Source organism: Setaria italica, chromosome III, assembly GCF_000263155.2.
Source record: "Setaria italica strain Yugu1 chromosome III, Setaria_italica_v2.0, whole genome shotgun sequence".
Lineage (NCBI taxonomy): Eukaryota > Viridiplantae > Streptophyta > Magnoliopsida > Poales > Poaceae > Setaria > Setaria italica.
In genome coordinates this window covers 6,313,987-6,327,607 of record NC_028452.1, presented here as the reverse complement: position 1 = coordinate 6,327,607, position 13,621 = coordinate 6,313,987, and the positions used below count along the sequence as shown (strand labels likewise).

Genomic DNA, 13,621 nt, shown 5'->3' with positions numbered 1-13,621 from the left:
GAGGTCTTTCCCAATACCATAATTGTCATGTTGTACTACAAAATCATGACCTCTCTTCACAATTCCTCGCCCTCGACTCAGGGGATGGCGGAGGAGACGCCCTGGAATGAAACAGCACACCTGCGGCCTAGGAGAAGGAGCAGAGGTGGGTGGGGGGTCGTCGTCTCCAGGTCGAGGCTGCGGGGTATCTCACGGACAGCCCCAAACCCATCAAATCCCCAGAGGAAACGGGTAAATTTGGATCCGTCGCTGTCCCACTCCTCAAACCAAACACACCATCTATTACTCCCTCGGTCCCGGATGTCTGAGCCGAAGCATTCTTCTTCGCCTCCTGCTGGTACGGTGTATCATCGTGTCATCCACCTGCCGCTGCTGATCGGGGAGGACACGGAGGCTGCTTGCCATGGCGACCGCGGCGAAACCCGTGCTGTACAATGCCTGGATCAGCTCCTGCTCCCACCGTGTCCGCATTGTGCTCAACCTCAAAGGTCAGCGCCGTCATCCCTGGGGTCGGAGCTGCCTTGCTGAAATGTATGCTTCTTTCTTTCACTAGTTTTCTCGATCATGAAGGTGTGGATTATGAGTACAAGTCCGTAAATCCCAGGACAGATCCAGGTACCCTCAAGCATTGATTTCCACAAGTTTGTGTTTTTTTTTGAAAAGTTACGCTACTTACTTTTTTCGTTTCTTTACAGATTACGTAAAAATCAATCCACTGAATTATATTCCAGCATTAGTAGATGCAGACGTAGTTGTTTCCGATTCTCACGCCATCACATTGGTGAGTTGAAAATCTTGCTTCAATTAATCTTCTCTCCCCTGCCATCCATTGCTAGTCAGTAGCAGGTGTCTTGCTATTATGTTGAACAGTATTTGGAAGATAAATATCCTAAGCATCCTCTCCTACCTAATGATCTCAAAAGGAAAGCTCTTAATCTTCAGGTAATGTCCAGATATTTTAGTTCTAGTCTATCTACAACTAGGATCACCATTCTTTAAAGATGGGGATTCAAGCATTATTCAGCATTTGCCCTTTTTCAGTGTCATATGTTACACATCTGCATGCGTTTTCATTTGAAGGAGTTAACATTCTTCTTGTTATTCAGCACATGTATTTATCTGTATCTCCAGTTCAGTATATCTGTTACTTGCCTATTGGGTTTTGCAGATCGCAAATATAGTTTGTTCAAGCATTCAACCTCTTCAAGCTCAAGGCTATGCCATTATTGTGGGTATTACCAGTAGCTAGATTCCACTAAAGATGTTATAGGTATGTGCAAGATTAAATTACAGAACTACTCTGCAGGGTGTGCATGGCGGTAGGTTGAGCCCCGATGAGAGCCTTCAAGTGATTCAGTATTATATTGACAAGGAATTCAGAGGTGTCATTTCCCGTCAATTTTTTATCACAATGTAAAATTATTTTTATCAGGCATATAGATCAGAGTTTTATTGTCAAATCTAACAATGCAGTTGTGTTGGCAATTATGCTACTTATTGTAATTGGGATGCAAAACATTTGTTAGCACTATAACAAAAATGGACCTCCAGTACCAAAAACAACAAAAGCATACTTCGTCTCAGTTGTTTCTTTTTTAAAAAAAGAAGTGTTACTTACAGTACTAATTTTGCTTTTACTGTGTCAGCGATCGAAAAACTTTTAGAAGGATGTGAGAGTAAATATGCTACTGGGGATGATGTCCAATTGGTTTGTTTCACTAACCCATACTTCTATATTGATGCATGTTGTGTTTCCCGTGATCAATCACCATGATATGATCCTCAAAAGGCTGCATCACCAGAATGAAAAGACAAATTTTCTCCAAACTATATTTCAAAACTCCTTACTTCACTTGTTCCTTCCTCACCCAGCTTTGTGAACCTGTCTAGTGTCTTCTCACTTGTGATTTGAACTAATCTAATTTTTCATGTTTTGTGTTTTTCAATAGGGAGATGTGTTTCTAGCACCACAGATCCATGCCGGTATACATCGCTTCCAAATTGATATGGTACCATACTTTTCATCTGCTATTCCCTCCCCTGCAAAATATAAACGCCAATGAGCAGTATACTCTCCTATATTGTTCATAAACTGTATTCTGCAACTTGCATTCTTGCAGTCAAAGTACCCAATTTTAGCAAGACTTCATGATACATACATGGAAACCCCAGCCTTTCAAGATGCGCTTCCTGAAAATCAGCCAGATGCACCTTCATCATGAAAGTCAAGATTACAAGCAAGCTAGACCAATATGAATGTTTTTCATTAACAATTCAGAAGGGCAGTCCCAGCTTCCTTCAATACCCTTGTTGAAGGCCAGCCTACCCTTGTGTATCATGATTCAACAGTCACTGTTTGACATTTTAGCTGTTCCCTAATAATGTGTACACTTTTAATGAACCATATAGCATACATGCTGTTCATTCTGAAATAGCACAGTAAGTTTTAACAATTGTCTGCTGCAATCTATTGATCTTTTGAACACTCCAAGCATAGTCAGATGATAAATGTGCAGTTTCTAGCACAGGGGCTAGCTGTAGTCATCGAATGGCCACACGGTTACTTCTGGCGACATAAAGTTTTAATTGTTTGACCAAAGCATTGGCGGGGTGTTCTCTCTCAAAAAAAAAAGGATTGGCGGGGAAAACAATGCATGTTTTTTTTCAGGTCTTGCGTCCTGTATGCTTATCGCAGGAAGACTAGACAGTTTGTCTCTAACAGTGCAGGCCTTTCAGGTCAGTGCAAACGTATGTGCGCGTCACCGGCGAACAAAGCTAGACAGTTTGTCTCTAACAGTTCACGCAAGGCCTGCACACGAATAATAAAGATATAAGCATCAACACAACCATCCATGCCATCCTCCAAGAAATTTTGCCTCTTCCTCTCCTTTTGAAGACCATACTACTACCATACAAGTAGCATAGCATGGTCCAACAATTCTTTTTGTACTCATCCTCCCCTGTTGTCTCTTCCTCTGTTTCCCCTCTCTGCAATCAGTGATCCTGACTTTCTGGACATCTTGTGGGACCCACCTGACAGATATTCAGACTTTGGCGAGTGGTATCTTTCTTCTCTGTTGAATTCAGGCATTCAGCCCTGCTCTATCTACTCTGCTCACGAAGGGGTTAGGAGTAGACTGGAGACTTGGGCTTCACTTCACCTGCTCCTCAGACTTCAGGCTCCACGCAATTCGACTTCACCTGCACCTGCTGCTGCATCTCGTCATCACCTGGTAGTTCAGTTGCTGCTGATTGAGGAGGACGAGGAGGCAGCGGCCATGGCGACGGCGAAGCCCATCCTGTACGGCGCCTGGATCAGCTCCTGCTCCCACCGTGTCCGCATCGCTCTCAACCTCAAAGGTGAATTACTTACTTTCTTCAAACTATGGTGTCTGGTTGACTCTCAGGCCTAGCTGAGCTTAATCTTACTCAACAATTCAGATAGCATAGGCACAAGGAGAACTTGTCTTCTAGTTGCTGAATAAAGTCAAACTGTTCTTCTTTTTCAGTACAACATATAGTCTCAAGCTTTGCAACAAGCAGGTTCGGAGTTATCTATGTTTGCTCAAATTCTGAAATCTTTTTCGAATAGGGATGACTGCAAATGCTAGCAGTTGTGTATTTTTGAGTTTCAAAAATTATGAATAGTTCAATAAATTTGACAAGGCCAGGGATATTTTGTGTCGATATCTGTCTAGTGATAGAATCGGAACGGTAACACGCAGTACATATTTTTAGTCTGCACAGGTGCTCGTGCTCCCACTGGTCCATCCTTGAGCAGTTCTTAATTCTTTTGTTTGAATAACCTCATGTGTTCCAATGTGCAGAAAAACTCTGTTGAGAATTTAGCAAGTTAGATTGTGAAATATAAGGTCCATTTGGTTATGGCTAATTTCGTCATTTTTTCTTTATTTTGAAGGTGTGGATTATGAGTACAAGTCAGTAAATCCCAGGACAGATCCAGGTAACTGCGATGCCTTGACACATTTCTTGCATTGCAGTTGCCATCTCATTCATGCTTTTACAACCAATGAGAACACAAGACGGATCACACGGTGATAGAATTAGAGTTATGTTGGAGTTTGAGGCCCAGTGTGCCCAATAATGTATTAGTGGATTTCCTTTGCCGATTATTGTTTTGTGCTACTTTTTTTTGTTCAATTATGAATTCTTCTACTAACATGGATTTTCCTAGTACCTTCATATTTACACAAGTTCTTGTACGTGTTTTATTTTGTGGAAAGTTCAAGGTTTGATGGCAATTGCATTTCTATGTCTTTCCTTTTGTAGATTATGAAAAAATCAATCCAATAAAATATATTCCTGCACTAGTAGATGGGGACATAGTCGTTTCCGACTCTCTTGCCATCTCATTGGTGAGTTCAAATGTTGCTTCAGCATGTTTTCATTGTGCGGTCAAGCAAATATGTTCTTTTGACATGCCACTGCATCCATTACTAGTCACTAACAAGTGCCCTGTTATTGGGTTAAACAGTATTTAGAAGATAAATATCCTGCGCATCCGCTCCTGCCTAAAGATCTTAAGAGGAAAGCTCTTAATCTTCAGGTCATTTCCAGATCAAAGTCTCTCTGTATATAGTTAAATACAATCTGAGTGACAATTTGTATGTGGGGGATTCAATTGGTACCTGCTATTTAGTTTTTTCAGTATGGTATTTTGCAGATATTCTTGCTACAAATTGGTGATATCATTTAAAGAGGTCAAACATTATTGTCATTTAGCACCTACGTACTGCATCTCCTTTTCAACAAGTCTGTCTCTTGTTGCAGATAGCTAACATAGTTTGTTCAAGCATTCAACCTCTTCAAGGCTATGCTGTTATTGTGGGTATTACCAACTGCTAGTTACCACTCATGACGCCGTGGGTACGTTCAAAATTAATTTACAGAACTACTTTGCAGGGTTTGCATGAGGGCAGCATGAGCTTTGATCAGGGCCTTCAAATAGTTCAGCATTATATTGACAAGGGATTCAGAGGTCTCATTTCCTACCACCTTTTTATTGTAAAGTAAAACCATCCTTGTTTTCAGTCACACGATTGAAGTTTTCAAATGTAGCAATGTAATTATATTAGCCATTATGTAATTGGGATGAAAGTTCTTAAGATCACTACATACATCCGCCTTCAATAATAAAATATACAAAAGCGTGATTCATGTCACCTGCCTTTTTTTCTCTCTTAATATTACTTACCGTGGTACTATCTTGATTCAACTCTCTGTGTCAGCCATTGAAAAGCTTTTGGATGGATGCGAGAGTAAATATGCTACTGGAGATGATGTCCAATTGGTTTGTTTGGCTGACCTAAATTTATATATTATGCATGTTACTTTCCCTTGACCAATCACTTTGAAACGATCCTCAAAGCTGAATCCCCACCTCGATCATACATAGAAATTTTGTCCAAACTACATTTAAAACTTCTTGATTGACTTACTCCTTCACCCAACTTTTGTGAACCTGTCATCTTACTTGCATCTAGATAAGATTAATGTGCAGTGAAACATTTTTTTATTTTTTTCTGCCTTTGCAATGTGATTTGAACTAATCTTCTGGTACATATTTTTTCATCTATCAACAGGGTGATGTGTTTCTAGCACCACAGATCCATGCCGGCATAAATCGTTTCCAAATTGATATGGTACCCGACATTCATCTGCTATTCCCAACACGTTAAATGCTTTAGTGTTGTCCTGCTGCTTATTCAGAAAGTGGTTTCAATACACGCTTGCTTTCTTGCAGTTGAAGTACCCGATTTTGGCAAGACTTCATGATGAATACATGGAAATCCCAGCATTTCAAGCTGCGCTTCCTAAAAATCAGCCAGATGCACCATCATCATAAATAATCAAGATTATCATGCTAAATTAAAATGCATGCTTTTCGATAATATATTGGAAGGGGAGTCACTGCTTCAAAACTGGGCCGTTTCCTAAACAGTTTGAGAAACTTGTTGTTTCCTAATAATGTGTACAGTTCATGGAGACTCCAGCAAATGTTTGAGAAATTTGTTGTTTCCTAATAATGTGTACAGTTTGAATGAAGTCTTAATGCTGCATATTCTGAATGCAGCACAATAATTGAGGTTCTAATCAGTTAACAACTGCAAAACTATCCATCTATCGAACAGACAAAGCACAGTCGGATGATAAATATGCAATTTGTCATGGGCAACAACATATTAAATTGTTGACGTTGCATATCGTTTTGCAAGCGAGCAGCTTTCTAGCACAGTTGCTAGCTTTAGTCACTGATGGACCACATCCAATCCTGTAGCTAGACCATTTTTGCTCATCACATCCATCTTGAAAACGATGTTAAGGATGACTTCACCCCCAGATTTTTCTGAACTACTGCAAAAGAAGAGAAAAAGGCATTGGACACTGAGAAAAGTTCTCAAAGTACTACTAAGAAAAATAGCAGAAATCAATCTGCGCTAAAGAAAGTGCAAGCCGACTTTGAAAATAAGTTTTCTGAATTACAGTAAATTAGCTCATTAACACTAAAAAATACAAATATTGCGATGTATCGCATTAAAAGCTGTCCACTGGACCATTGCCTAGTAAGGCAATCACATCATAACTCATAAGAGATATTAAATATGGAATGCGACATGCATATCTCACTTCACTGCCTTTGAACAATTCTTGGCAGTGGATAAAACAGTCCCTCCAACAGGATAATGACTTCAGATCACATAATCAACCCACCTCATGTGACAAGACCTGGCCTAAAGCTTGAGGCACAAGTGTCAGTAAGGGAGCATTTTTTATGTCTAGGGACCTTGTGGAGATGATGCAAATGCTGCGTATTGACTTCAGCTCATCGCATAAAAAAATGCAAGTAGATTGTTTTTAGTGGTTTTTATTACCATTCTGATGTGAGAACAAGAATACGAGATTAATGCATCTTTTTTAAGTACATGATGCACGCACGCACACACTTGACGGAATGAGGTGGCGTTTCATTGGACGCCATGGAAGAAACTTGAACACGAGCACACGTCAAACTTGTATAATAATAGACTGATTCTAACAAGAAAGTTGATAGTGCATACATTAATTTGCATGGATTGTCACGATGTTCCTGTTATTTCCGTTTGATAACAAGGAAGAAATGGTTCCAAAAGCACAACAATCTGATCAGAAATTGACGCCTGCGATAATGTTAAATAAGTCTCTTGCCCTCAAGCAGTTCAAGTTGCATTGCTACAGGCATCCTGAAATGCTTCCAGGAACTCAATTCCGTTCATGATTGAGCGGATCAAAATATCAAATGATGCAGCTAAGTAGCCAAAGCCAACTTATTAAGCTTCGCTGTCAGCATTAATTTTAGTGAAGCCCTTCTATGCATCAACCAGCTAGAAGTTGCAACCGTTTGTTGGAACCCATCATGCGGTTGAGTGATGTATGAGCTGGCCTGTGATTGGTTGAGCTCATGTTACAGAGACGAACAATTGAAATGTTCTTCACCAAAGAAAAAAAATAGCTAAATACTGGACACCTAAAGCATCCAAATATTCCACTATTTTGTTCTTAACTACTTGTATGTATACATGCAATTGTTCCCCAATTCCCTCCTCTGTTTGAGGTCAAAGACGAGCGCACATGCTCTTGCACCACGCTCCTATCAGAGACTAACCTTCTCCCGTTGAGCAATCGCGACCTGGCACCCAACCACTACATTAAAGGCTATAATAGCGTCAATCCTGTCATTTTCTTAATGCGAGTTGCACACCATTGACTTCATCTCGTCTCCCCCCCCATTTTATTTTTTCTTAAATTTAATACAAGGACTTGGCACGCTGGCCACTTATTGGACGAGCTGAGATTACAGGTTCATTCTAATTCATAGGAGATGAAGTGTATGTACCTATATCTTGACCCGTTCCAAATGAACATGATGCTTTCTTCCCTACAAGACATACCAACCAATATGACCTCCTGCAATACGACCAGAGCTTCTGACCTTGCAGAAGATGAGCAACTAAGAGCATTTCAGCGACATCTCAAGAAACTGCCCAAGCATGGGGCTTTCTCCATGGCTTCTCTTCTTGTTCAGTGTTCTTGTGCAGACTTCTGCAATCTTGGCCGATACGGATCCGGGAGACTGTATGCCTCTGTTCTTCCTCCAGTGTTTGTGATTTCAATGCTAATTTTCTCATTTTATTGCTCTTGTTGTCCATCTGCACAGCTGCTGGCCTCACTGCGATTGCTGCTAACTGGAAAAATAAGCCATCAAACTGGAATGGCGATGACCCGTGCAGAGACAAGTGGATCGGGATAATTTGCACTGGGAACAGAGTCACTTCTATGTTAGTATCAGCATCACAGAAACATAAGAAACATAAGTTCATGGTTTCTGTTTCTTCTATCTAGATGAAAGGGATGGCTCATATGTTGTTTTTCTCCTTTGCTGGATGTTTTGCAGAAGACTATCAAGTTTTGGACTGTCAGGGACTCTTTCAGGGGACATTCAGACTTTGACGGAACTCGTATACTTGTATGCAATTTACTCAATCAGAAAATCAATTTTTTTATTTTAAATATCATTTTAGTTTTAAAAGAACTAAATTGGTGATTTCCACCAAAGTTTAGTCACATATTTTTCAATCAGGCATAAACATGTATATACTGAATTTAGTATGGCATGCAAGCAAATGAGATAACTGTTCGGTTTGCTTCAGGGACTTATCCTACAACAAGGACTTGAGTGGTCCTCTACCTTCAACCATTGGATCCTTGAGTAACCTTCAAAACTTGTGGGTAGTCAAACTTGGATGAGTTCAGTTGGCTTACTGCCTTCAGAATTGCAGCGCATAGATTCATCTTGGACTTATTCTACCTCGCATTTCTCTGCAGAATTCTTGTTGGTTGCAGCTTCTCTGGTGAAATACCAAAAGAATTAGGACAGTTGTCAAAACTTATATTCTTGTAAGGAGCTCACAACTCATACTTGGCTTCAGTACAACATGATTGTTCATCGGCATTATGATAAAAATAAGGTAGTATTCATTAAACTCTATGCCTGCAGATCACTGAACTCCAATAAGTTCTCTGGCTCCATCCCGGCATCACTAGGCAACCTCTCAAAGCTATACTGGTTTGATCTGGCCGACAATAAGCTCACTGGAACACTTCCCATATTCGACGGGACAAATCCTGGGTTGGATAATCTAACAAATACAAAACACTTGTAAGTGCATTACTCAAATTATATTCCTTAATATCTGGAGATTTTTGGAGTTGTAGTTTGATGATCATTTTGTCACAGCCACTTCGGGATAAATCAGCTCTCGGGAACCATACCGAGAGAGATTTTCTCCTCAAAAATGAAGCTGATACATCTGTAAGAATAACACAAATTCTCAACTCATAAGTTCCTTACTTTTTGAAGCTCAGACAGTGTTTGGTTTGTTTCATGTCTCAAGGCTTCTCGACAACAACAACTTCTCTGGAAGCATTCCCCCAACATTAGGACTTCTTAACCCACTAGAAGTTCTGTAAGTAAAGTACATCATCTATATATTGTTCACAGCTGAGAAGAGAAAATGTAGAGATATATTAGTACGTATTGATTCTGATCATGAAGTTATATCGGCACAGGCGTTTCGATAACAACCCCCAGCTGGGTGGGCCAGTTCCTAGCAATATCAACAACCTCACCAAGCTTGCAGAACTGTGAGTCTGTTTATGTGTGTATGCTCTTGGTCAGTATCAGTTCTACAATATTAGGAAGCTAACTGCAGTAATATTTTTTTTTCTACATTAGGCACCTAGAAAACTGCAAGCTGACTGGTCCACTACCAGATCTTACAGGAATGAGTGCACTCAGCTTTGTGTAAGTGATATGCCCAAATTTCGCTTTCTGAATTCATGACATGGGTATCCAGCTTCTGAATCTGTCCAGCTTCTGAATCTTTCTGCAACCTTGTTATAGGGATATGAGCAACAACAGCTTCAATGCATCTGATGCACCAAACTGGTTCACTACTTTGCCATCTTTGACCTCACTGTAACTCTCTTTGCTCTACTCATACCTTTTATGCTACTTCATTTGCAGCAAATTTTTTTTCTGAATTTTCATTGAATGCAGATTCCTTGAAAATCTGCAAATTGGCGGCCAGCTACCACAAGCTCTCTTCAGTCTTCCTGCTGTCCAGACATTGTAAGTGATTACATCAGCATGATCATCAAGTCCAGAATGTGTAGAAAGACAAAAACACTGTGATGGATTATTTGTACTGAGAGTCTGAGACTGCTACTCGGTTCATGTTCAGCCAAGAATGTACAAACAGATATGCTCAGAAAAATCATGTTCAGTTCACTGATACTTCCTGAAAACCGCAGGAGGCTCCGGGGCAACCGTTTCAACGGCACGCTAACTATCGGGTCGGATTTCAGTACTCAGCTCCAACTAATCGATCTTCAGAACAACCAGATCTCAGCCATCACTGTTGGGGGATCACAGTACAGCAAGACACTCATGTGAGAACAAACGTTGCTCTGTCTTACAAGTTACAATGTGTGCGCTGATCTTGTTCACTGCTGACCTCCACTCCCTTTGACACCCACAGACTTGTCGGAAACCCGATCTGCGTGCCAGGTAGCACTGACAATTACTGCGTGGCACCAGGACACTCTAACCCGACGGCGGCGCCGTACTCTACCGCCAGGAACTGCTCGGCGGTGCCGACCCCATGCCTCTCGAACCAGCTCCTGAGCCCAGCCTGCATCTGTGCCGTGCCGTACAGAGGCACCCTGTTCTTCAGATCGCCATCGTTCTCCGACTTGAGCAGCCCCTCCAACTTCGTCCCGCTGGAGCAGGACATGAAGACCAAGTTCGCGAAGCTGAACGTCCCGGTGGACTCGATCGCCATCCATGAACCGTTCTTCGACTCCAACAACAACCTGCAGATGAGCCTTGAGCTGTTCCCGAGTGGCAAGGTTCAGTTCAGCGAGCAGGACATTTCTGATGTTGGGTTCATTCTGAGCAACCAGACGTACAAACCGCCAGCCATGTTCGGCCCGTACTACTTCATTGGGCAGCAGTACAGTTTTGCCAATGGTAAGGTCATTCAGAAAATGTACTTCAGAATTCAGATAGCGTAGCACACATCCTGGTATGGTTACAGTTACACTCAGAGAGATCAACCATTTTCATGTGTCTAGATTTGTTAGTACCATCGACATCGAAGAAGACGAACCGCTTACCGCTTATAATTGGAGCCTCGGCTGGCGGTGCGGTTCTTGCTGCAGCAGTTGTTGCCATTGTTGTCTGCATCGCCAGAAGGAAGAGAACACCCAAGCGGACTGAAGACAGGAGCCAGTCTTTCGGTCAGTACTGAATGTTACAACATGTTCTGAATCTCTTTCAGTACAGCTTCTCTGCTGTATGGTGGTTGCTGACCGAGGCAGCTCTGTGTGTGCAGTCTCCTGGGACATGAAGAGCACCAGTGCCAGCACTGTCCCCCAGCTCCGCGGCGCGCGCATGTTCAGCTTCGACGAGCTGAGGAAGATCACCAACAACTTCTCCGAGGCCAACGACATCGGGAACGGCGGCTACGGGAAGGTAGTGCTACTGCTAACAATTCAGTGAACTGTAATGCTCATGTGATCATCATCAGAGGTTAACTAATTAGCAATGTTCAAAGTTAACAATTCTGATCGATGAACTTGATTGGCTGCAGGTTTACAGAGGGACGCTGCCGAGCGGGCAGCTGGTGGCGGTGAAGAGGTCCGAGCAGGGGTCGCTGCAGGGGAGCCTGGAGTTCAGGACGGAGATCGAGCTCCTCTCCCGGGTGCACCACAAGAACGTGGTGAGCCTCGTGGGCTTCTGCCTGGACCAGGACGAGCAGATCCTCGTCTACGAGTACGTCCCCAACGGCACGCTCAAGGAGAGCCTCACCGGCAAGTCCGGCGTGCGCCTCGACTGGCGGCGGCGGCTCCGCGTCGTGCTCGGCGCCGCCAAGGGCGTCGCCTACCTGCACGAGCTCGCCGACCCGCCCATCGTCCACCGCGACATCAAGTCCAGCAACGTCCTCCTCGACGAGCGCCTCAACGCCAAAGTCTCCGACTTCGGCCTCTCCAAGCCCCTCGGCGAGGACGGCAGGGGCCAGGTCACCACCCAAGTCAAGGGGACAATGGTCATTACCTACCTTTCTACTACTGCTTTGTGACAATACTACATCTCTATCGAGTTTCATGCACCGATCAGTTCGTACTATCGAGTTTCATGCACCGACCAGTTCATTCTATTGAGTTTCATGCACCGACCAGTTTGTTGGTAGCCGTAGTAACAAACTTTTGATAACTAATGTTGGATCGGTGTGACACGTGTCGATATTATTGTCATTGCAGGGCTACCTGGATCCTGAGTACTACATGACGCAGCAGCTGACGGAGAAGAGCGACGTGTACAGCTTCGGGGTGCTGATGCTGGAGGTGGTGACGGCGAGGAAGCCGCTGGAGCGGAACCGGTACATCGTCCGGGAGGTGAAGGCGGCGGTGGACCGGAGCAAGGACATGTACGGCCTGCACGAGCTGGTGGACCCGGTGCTGGGAGCGGCGCCGTCGGCGCTGGCCGGGCTGGAGCAGTTCGTGGACCTGGCGCTGCGCTGCGTCGAGGAGGCCGGCGCCGACCGGCCGTCCATGGGCGAGGTCGTCGGCGAGATCGAGAGGATGGTGAAGATGGCCGGCGGCGGCCCGGGGCACGAGTCGGCGTCCGAGTCCATGAGCTACGCCAGCCGGACGCCGCGCCACCCATACGGCGGCGACAGCCCCTTCGACTACAGCGGCGGCGGGATGCCGTCCACGAGGGTGGAGCCCAAGTGATGAAGCGCGGCGAATACTCGAATCATTAATGTATAGGGTACTTAGTTACCAAGCATGCTGTGTAAAATTTGGTTAAGATATGTGTGTGCGCCTTTGGATTAAGAAACTGATTGTTTTGGTTAGGAGATTGTTAACTTGGTAGTATTTCGGTTCAGGTTTGTTATACAGAAAGAAATGAACACAAGATAGCAAATGCAGAAATGATCTTGTCCTTGTTTGATTGCTTGTGAACAATTTCTGGTTTGATGAGATGTGTCCATTGTCATACGTTGTTCTACCAAATGTGGGGACCAATGCGTGGTGGGTATGCTGATTTCTGTGATTTGTCTCCTGAGAAACTGCAAGCTCTGCAAACTGTCATGCCTGATGAATTCTGAATTATGCTTTTTTTTTTTGAGAAAGCAAATATTTCCATTTCCCAAAGGTTTTCCCGACATTGTTACAAAGGCAATTTTTGAAGAACTTCCACACTAGGGGAAGGAGGGGGAAGGGAGAGAGCTAGAGGGTTCTGAATTATGCTAACTCTGAAGAACCGCACGGCTGCCCATGGTTTGCATGTTGTCTGATCAACGCCATGCCGTGTTGCATGTACCTGTTTATCTAGTGCTGATGAACAGAATCGTCGAAGGATATCCTCAAAAGAACAGGGAGTATAAAATATCAGGATTTCCATAGAATTTGTGTCAGTTTTCTGCATTAGAACCTTAGTTTGTCTGACGTGACCTAGGTGATTCTTTCAAAAGAGGGAACAGGTCACTCACACGCA

The 13,621-nt window shown here is 43.4% G+C and overlaps 3 protein-coding genes across 3 annotated transcripts; all 3 read left to right on the top strand.

The window, feature by feature from the left end:
* The first annotated feature begins 19 nt into the window (after nucleotides 1-19).
* LOC101782266 (glutathione S-transferase-like) lies at nucleotides 20-2,401 on the top strand. Its single transcript, XM_012844834.2, has 9 exons — nucleotides 20-488; nucleotides 571-615; nucleotides 696-781; nucleotides 871-942; nucleotides 1,169-1,228; nucleotides 1,307-1,382; nucleotides 1,647-1,708; nucleotides 1,950-2,009; nucleotides 2,121-2,401. The coding sequence occupies exons 1-9, from the start codon at nucleotides 404-406 to the stop codon at nucleotides 2,220-2,222; spliced, it is 648 nt and encodes a 215-aa protein (XP_012700288.1). The 5' UTR covers nucleotides 20-403; the 3' UTR covers nucleotides 2,223-2,401.
* A 675-nt stretch (nucleotides 2,402-3,076) lies between these two features.
* LOC101771704 (glutathione S-transferase) lies at nucleotides 3,077-6,125 on the top strand. The gene is made up of 9 exons (XM_004960717.4): nucleotides 3,077-3,360; nucleotides 3,920-3,964; nucleotides 4,291-4,376; nucleotides 4,496-4,567; nucleotides 4,792-4,845; nucleotides 4,924-4,999; nucleotides 5,250-5,311; nucleotides 5,604-5,663; nucleotides 5,765-6,125. Exons 1-9 carry the CDS (start codon nucleotides 3,279-3,281, stop codon nucleotides 5,864-5,866), a joined length of 639 nt encoding a protein of 212 aa, XP_004960774.1. The 5' UTR covers nucleotides 3,077-3,278; the 3' UTR covers nucleotides 5,867-6,125.
* A 1,725-nt stretch (nucleotides 6,126-7,850) lies between these two features.
* Nucleotides 7,851-13,101, top strand: LOC101770919 (probable leucine-rich repeat receptor-like protein kinase At5g49770). The gene is made up of 18 exons (XM_004960715.4): nucleotides 7,851-8,133; nucleotides 8,216-8,336; nucleotides 8,453-8,524; nucleotides 8,709-8,783; nucleotides 8,884-8,955; nucleotides 9,056-9,217; nucleotides 9,296-9,370; nucleotides 9,453-9,524; nucleotides 9,628-9,702; nucleotides 9,794-9,862; nucleotides 9,962-10,036; nucleotides 10,118-10,189; nucleotides 10,372-10,509; nucleotides 10,599-11,089; nucleotides 11,194-11,358; nucleotides 11,454-11,593; nucleotides 11,712-12,167; nucleotides 12,382-13,101. Exons 1-18 carry the CDS (start codon nucleotides 8,049-8,051, stop codon nucleotides 12,853-12,855), a joined length of 2,889 nt encoding a protein of 962 aa, XP_004960772.1. The 5' UTR covers nucleotides 7,851-8,048; the 3' UTR covers nucleotides 12,856-13,101.
* The last annotated feature ends 520 nt before the right edge of the window (nucleotides 13,102-13,621 follow it).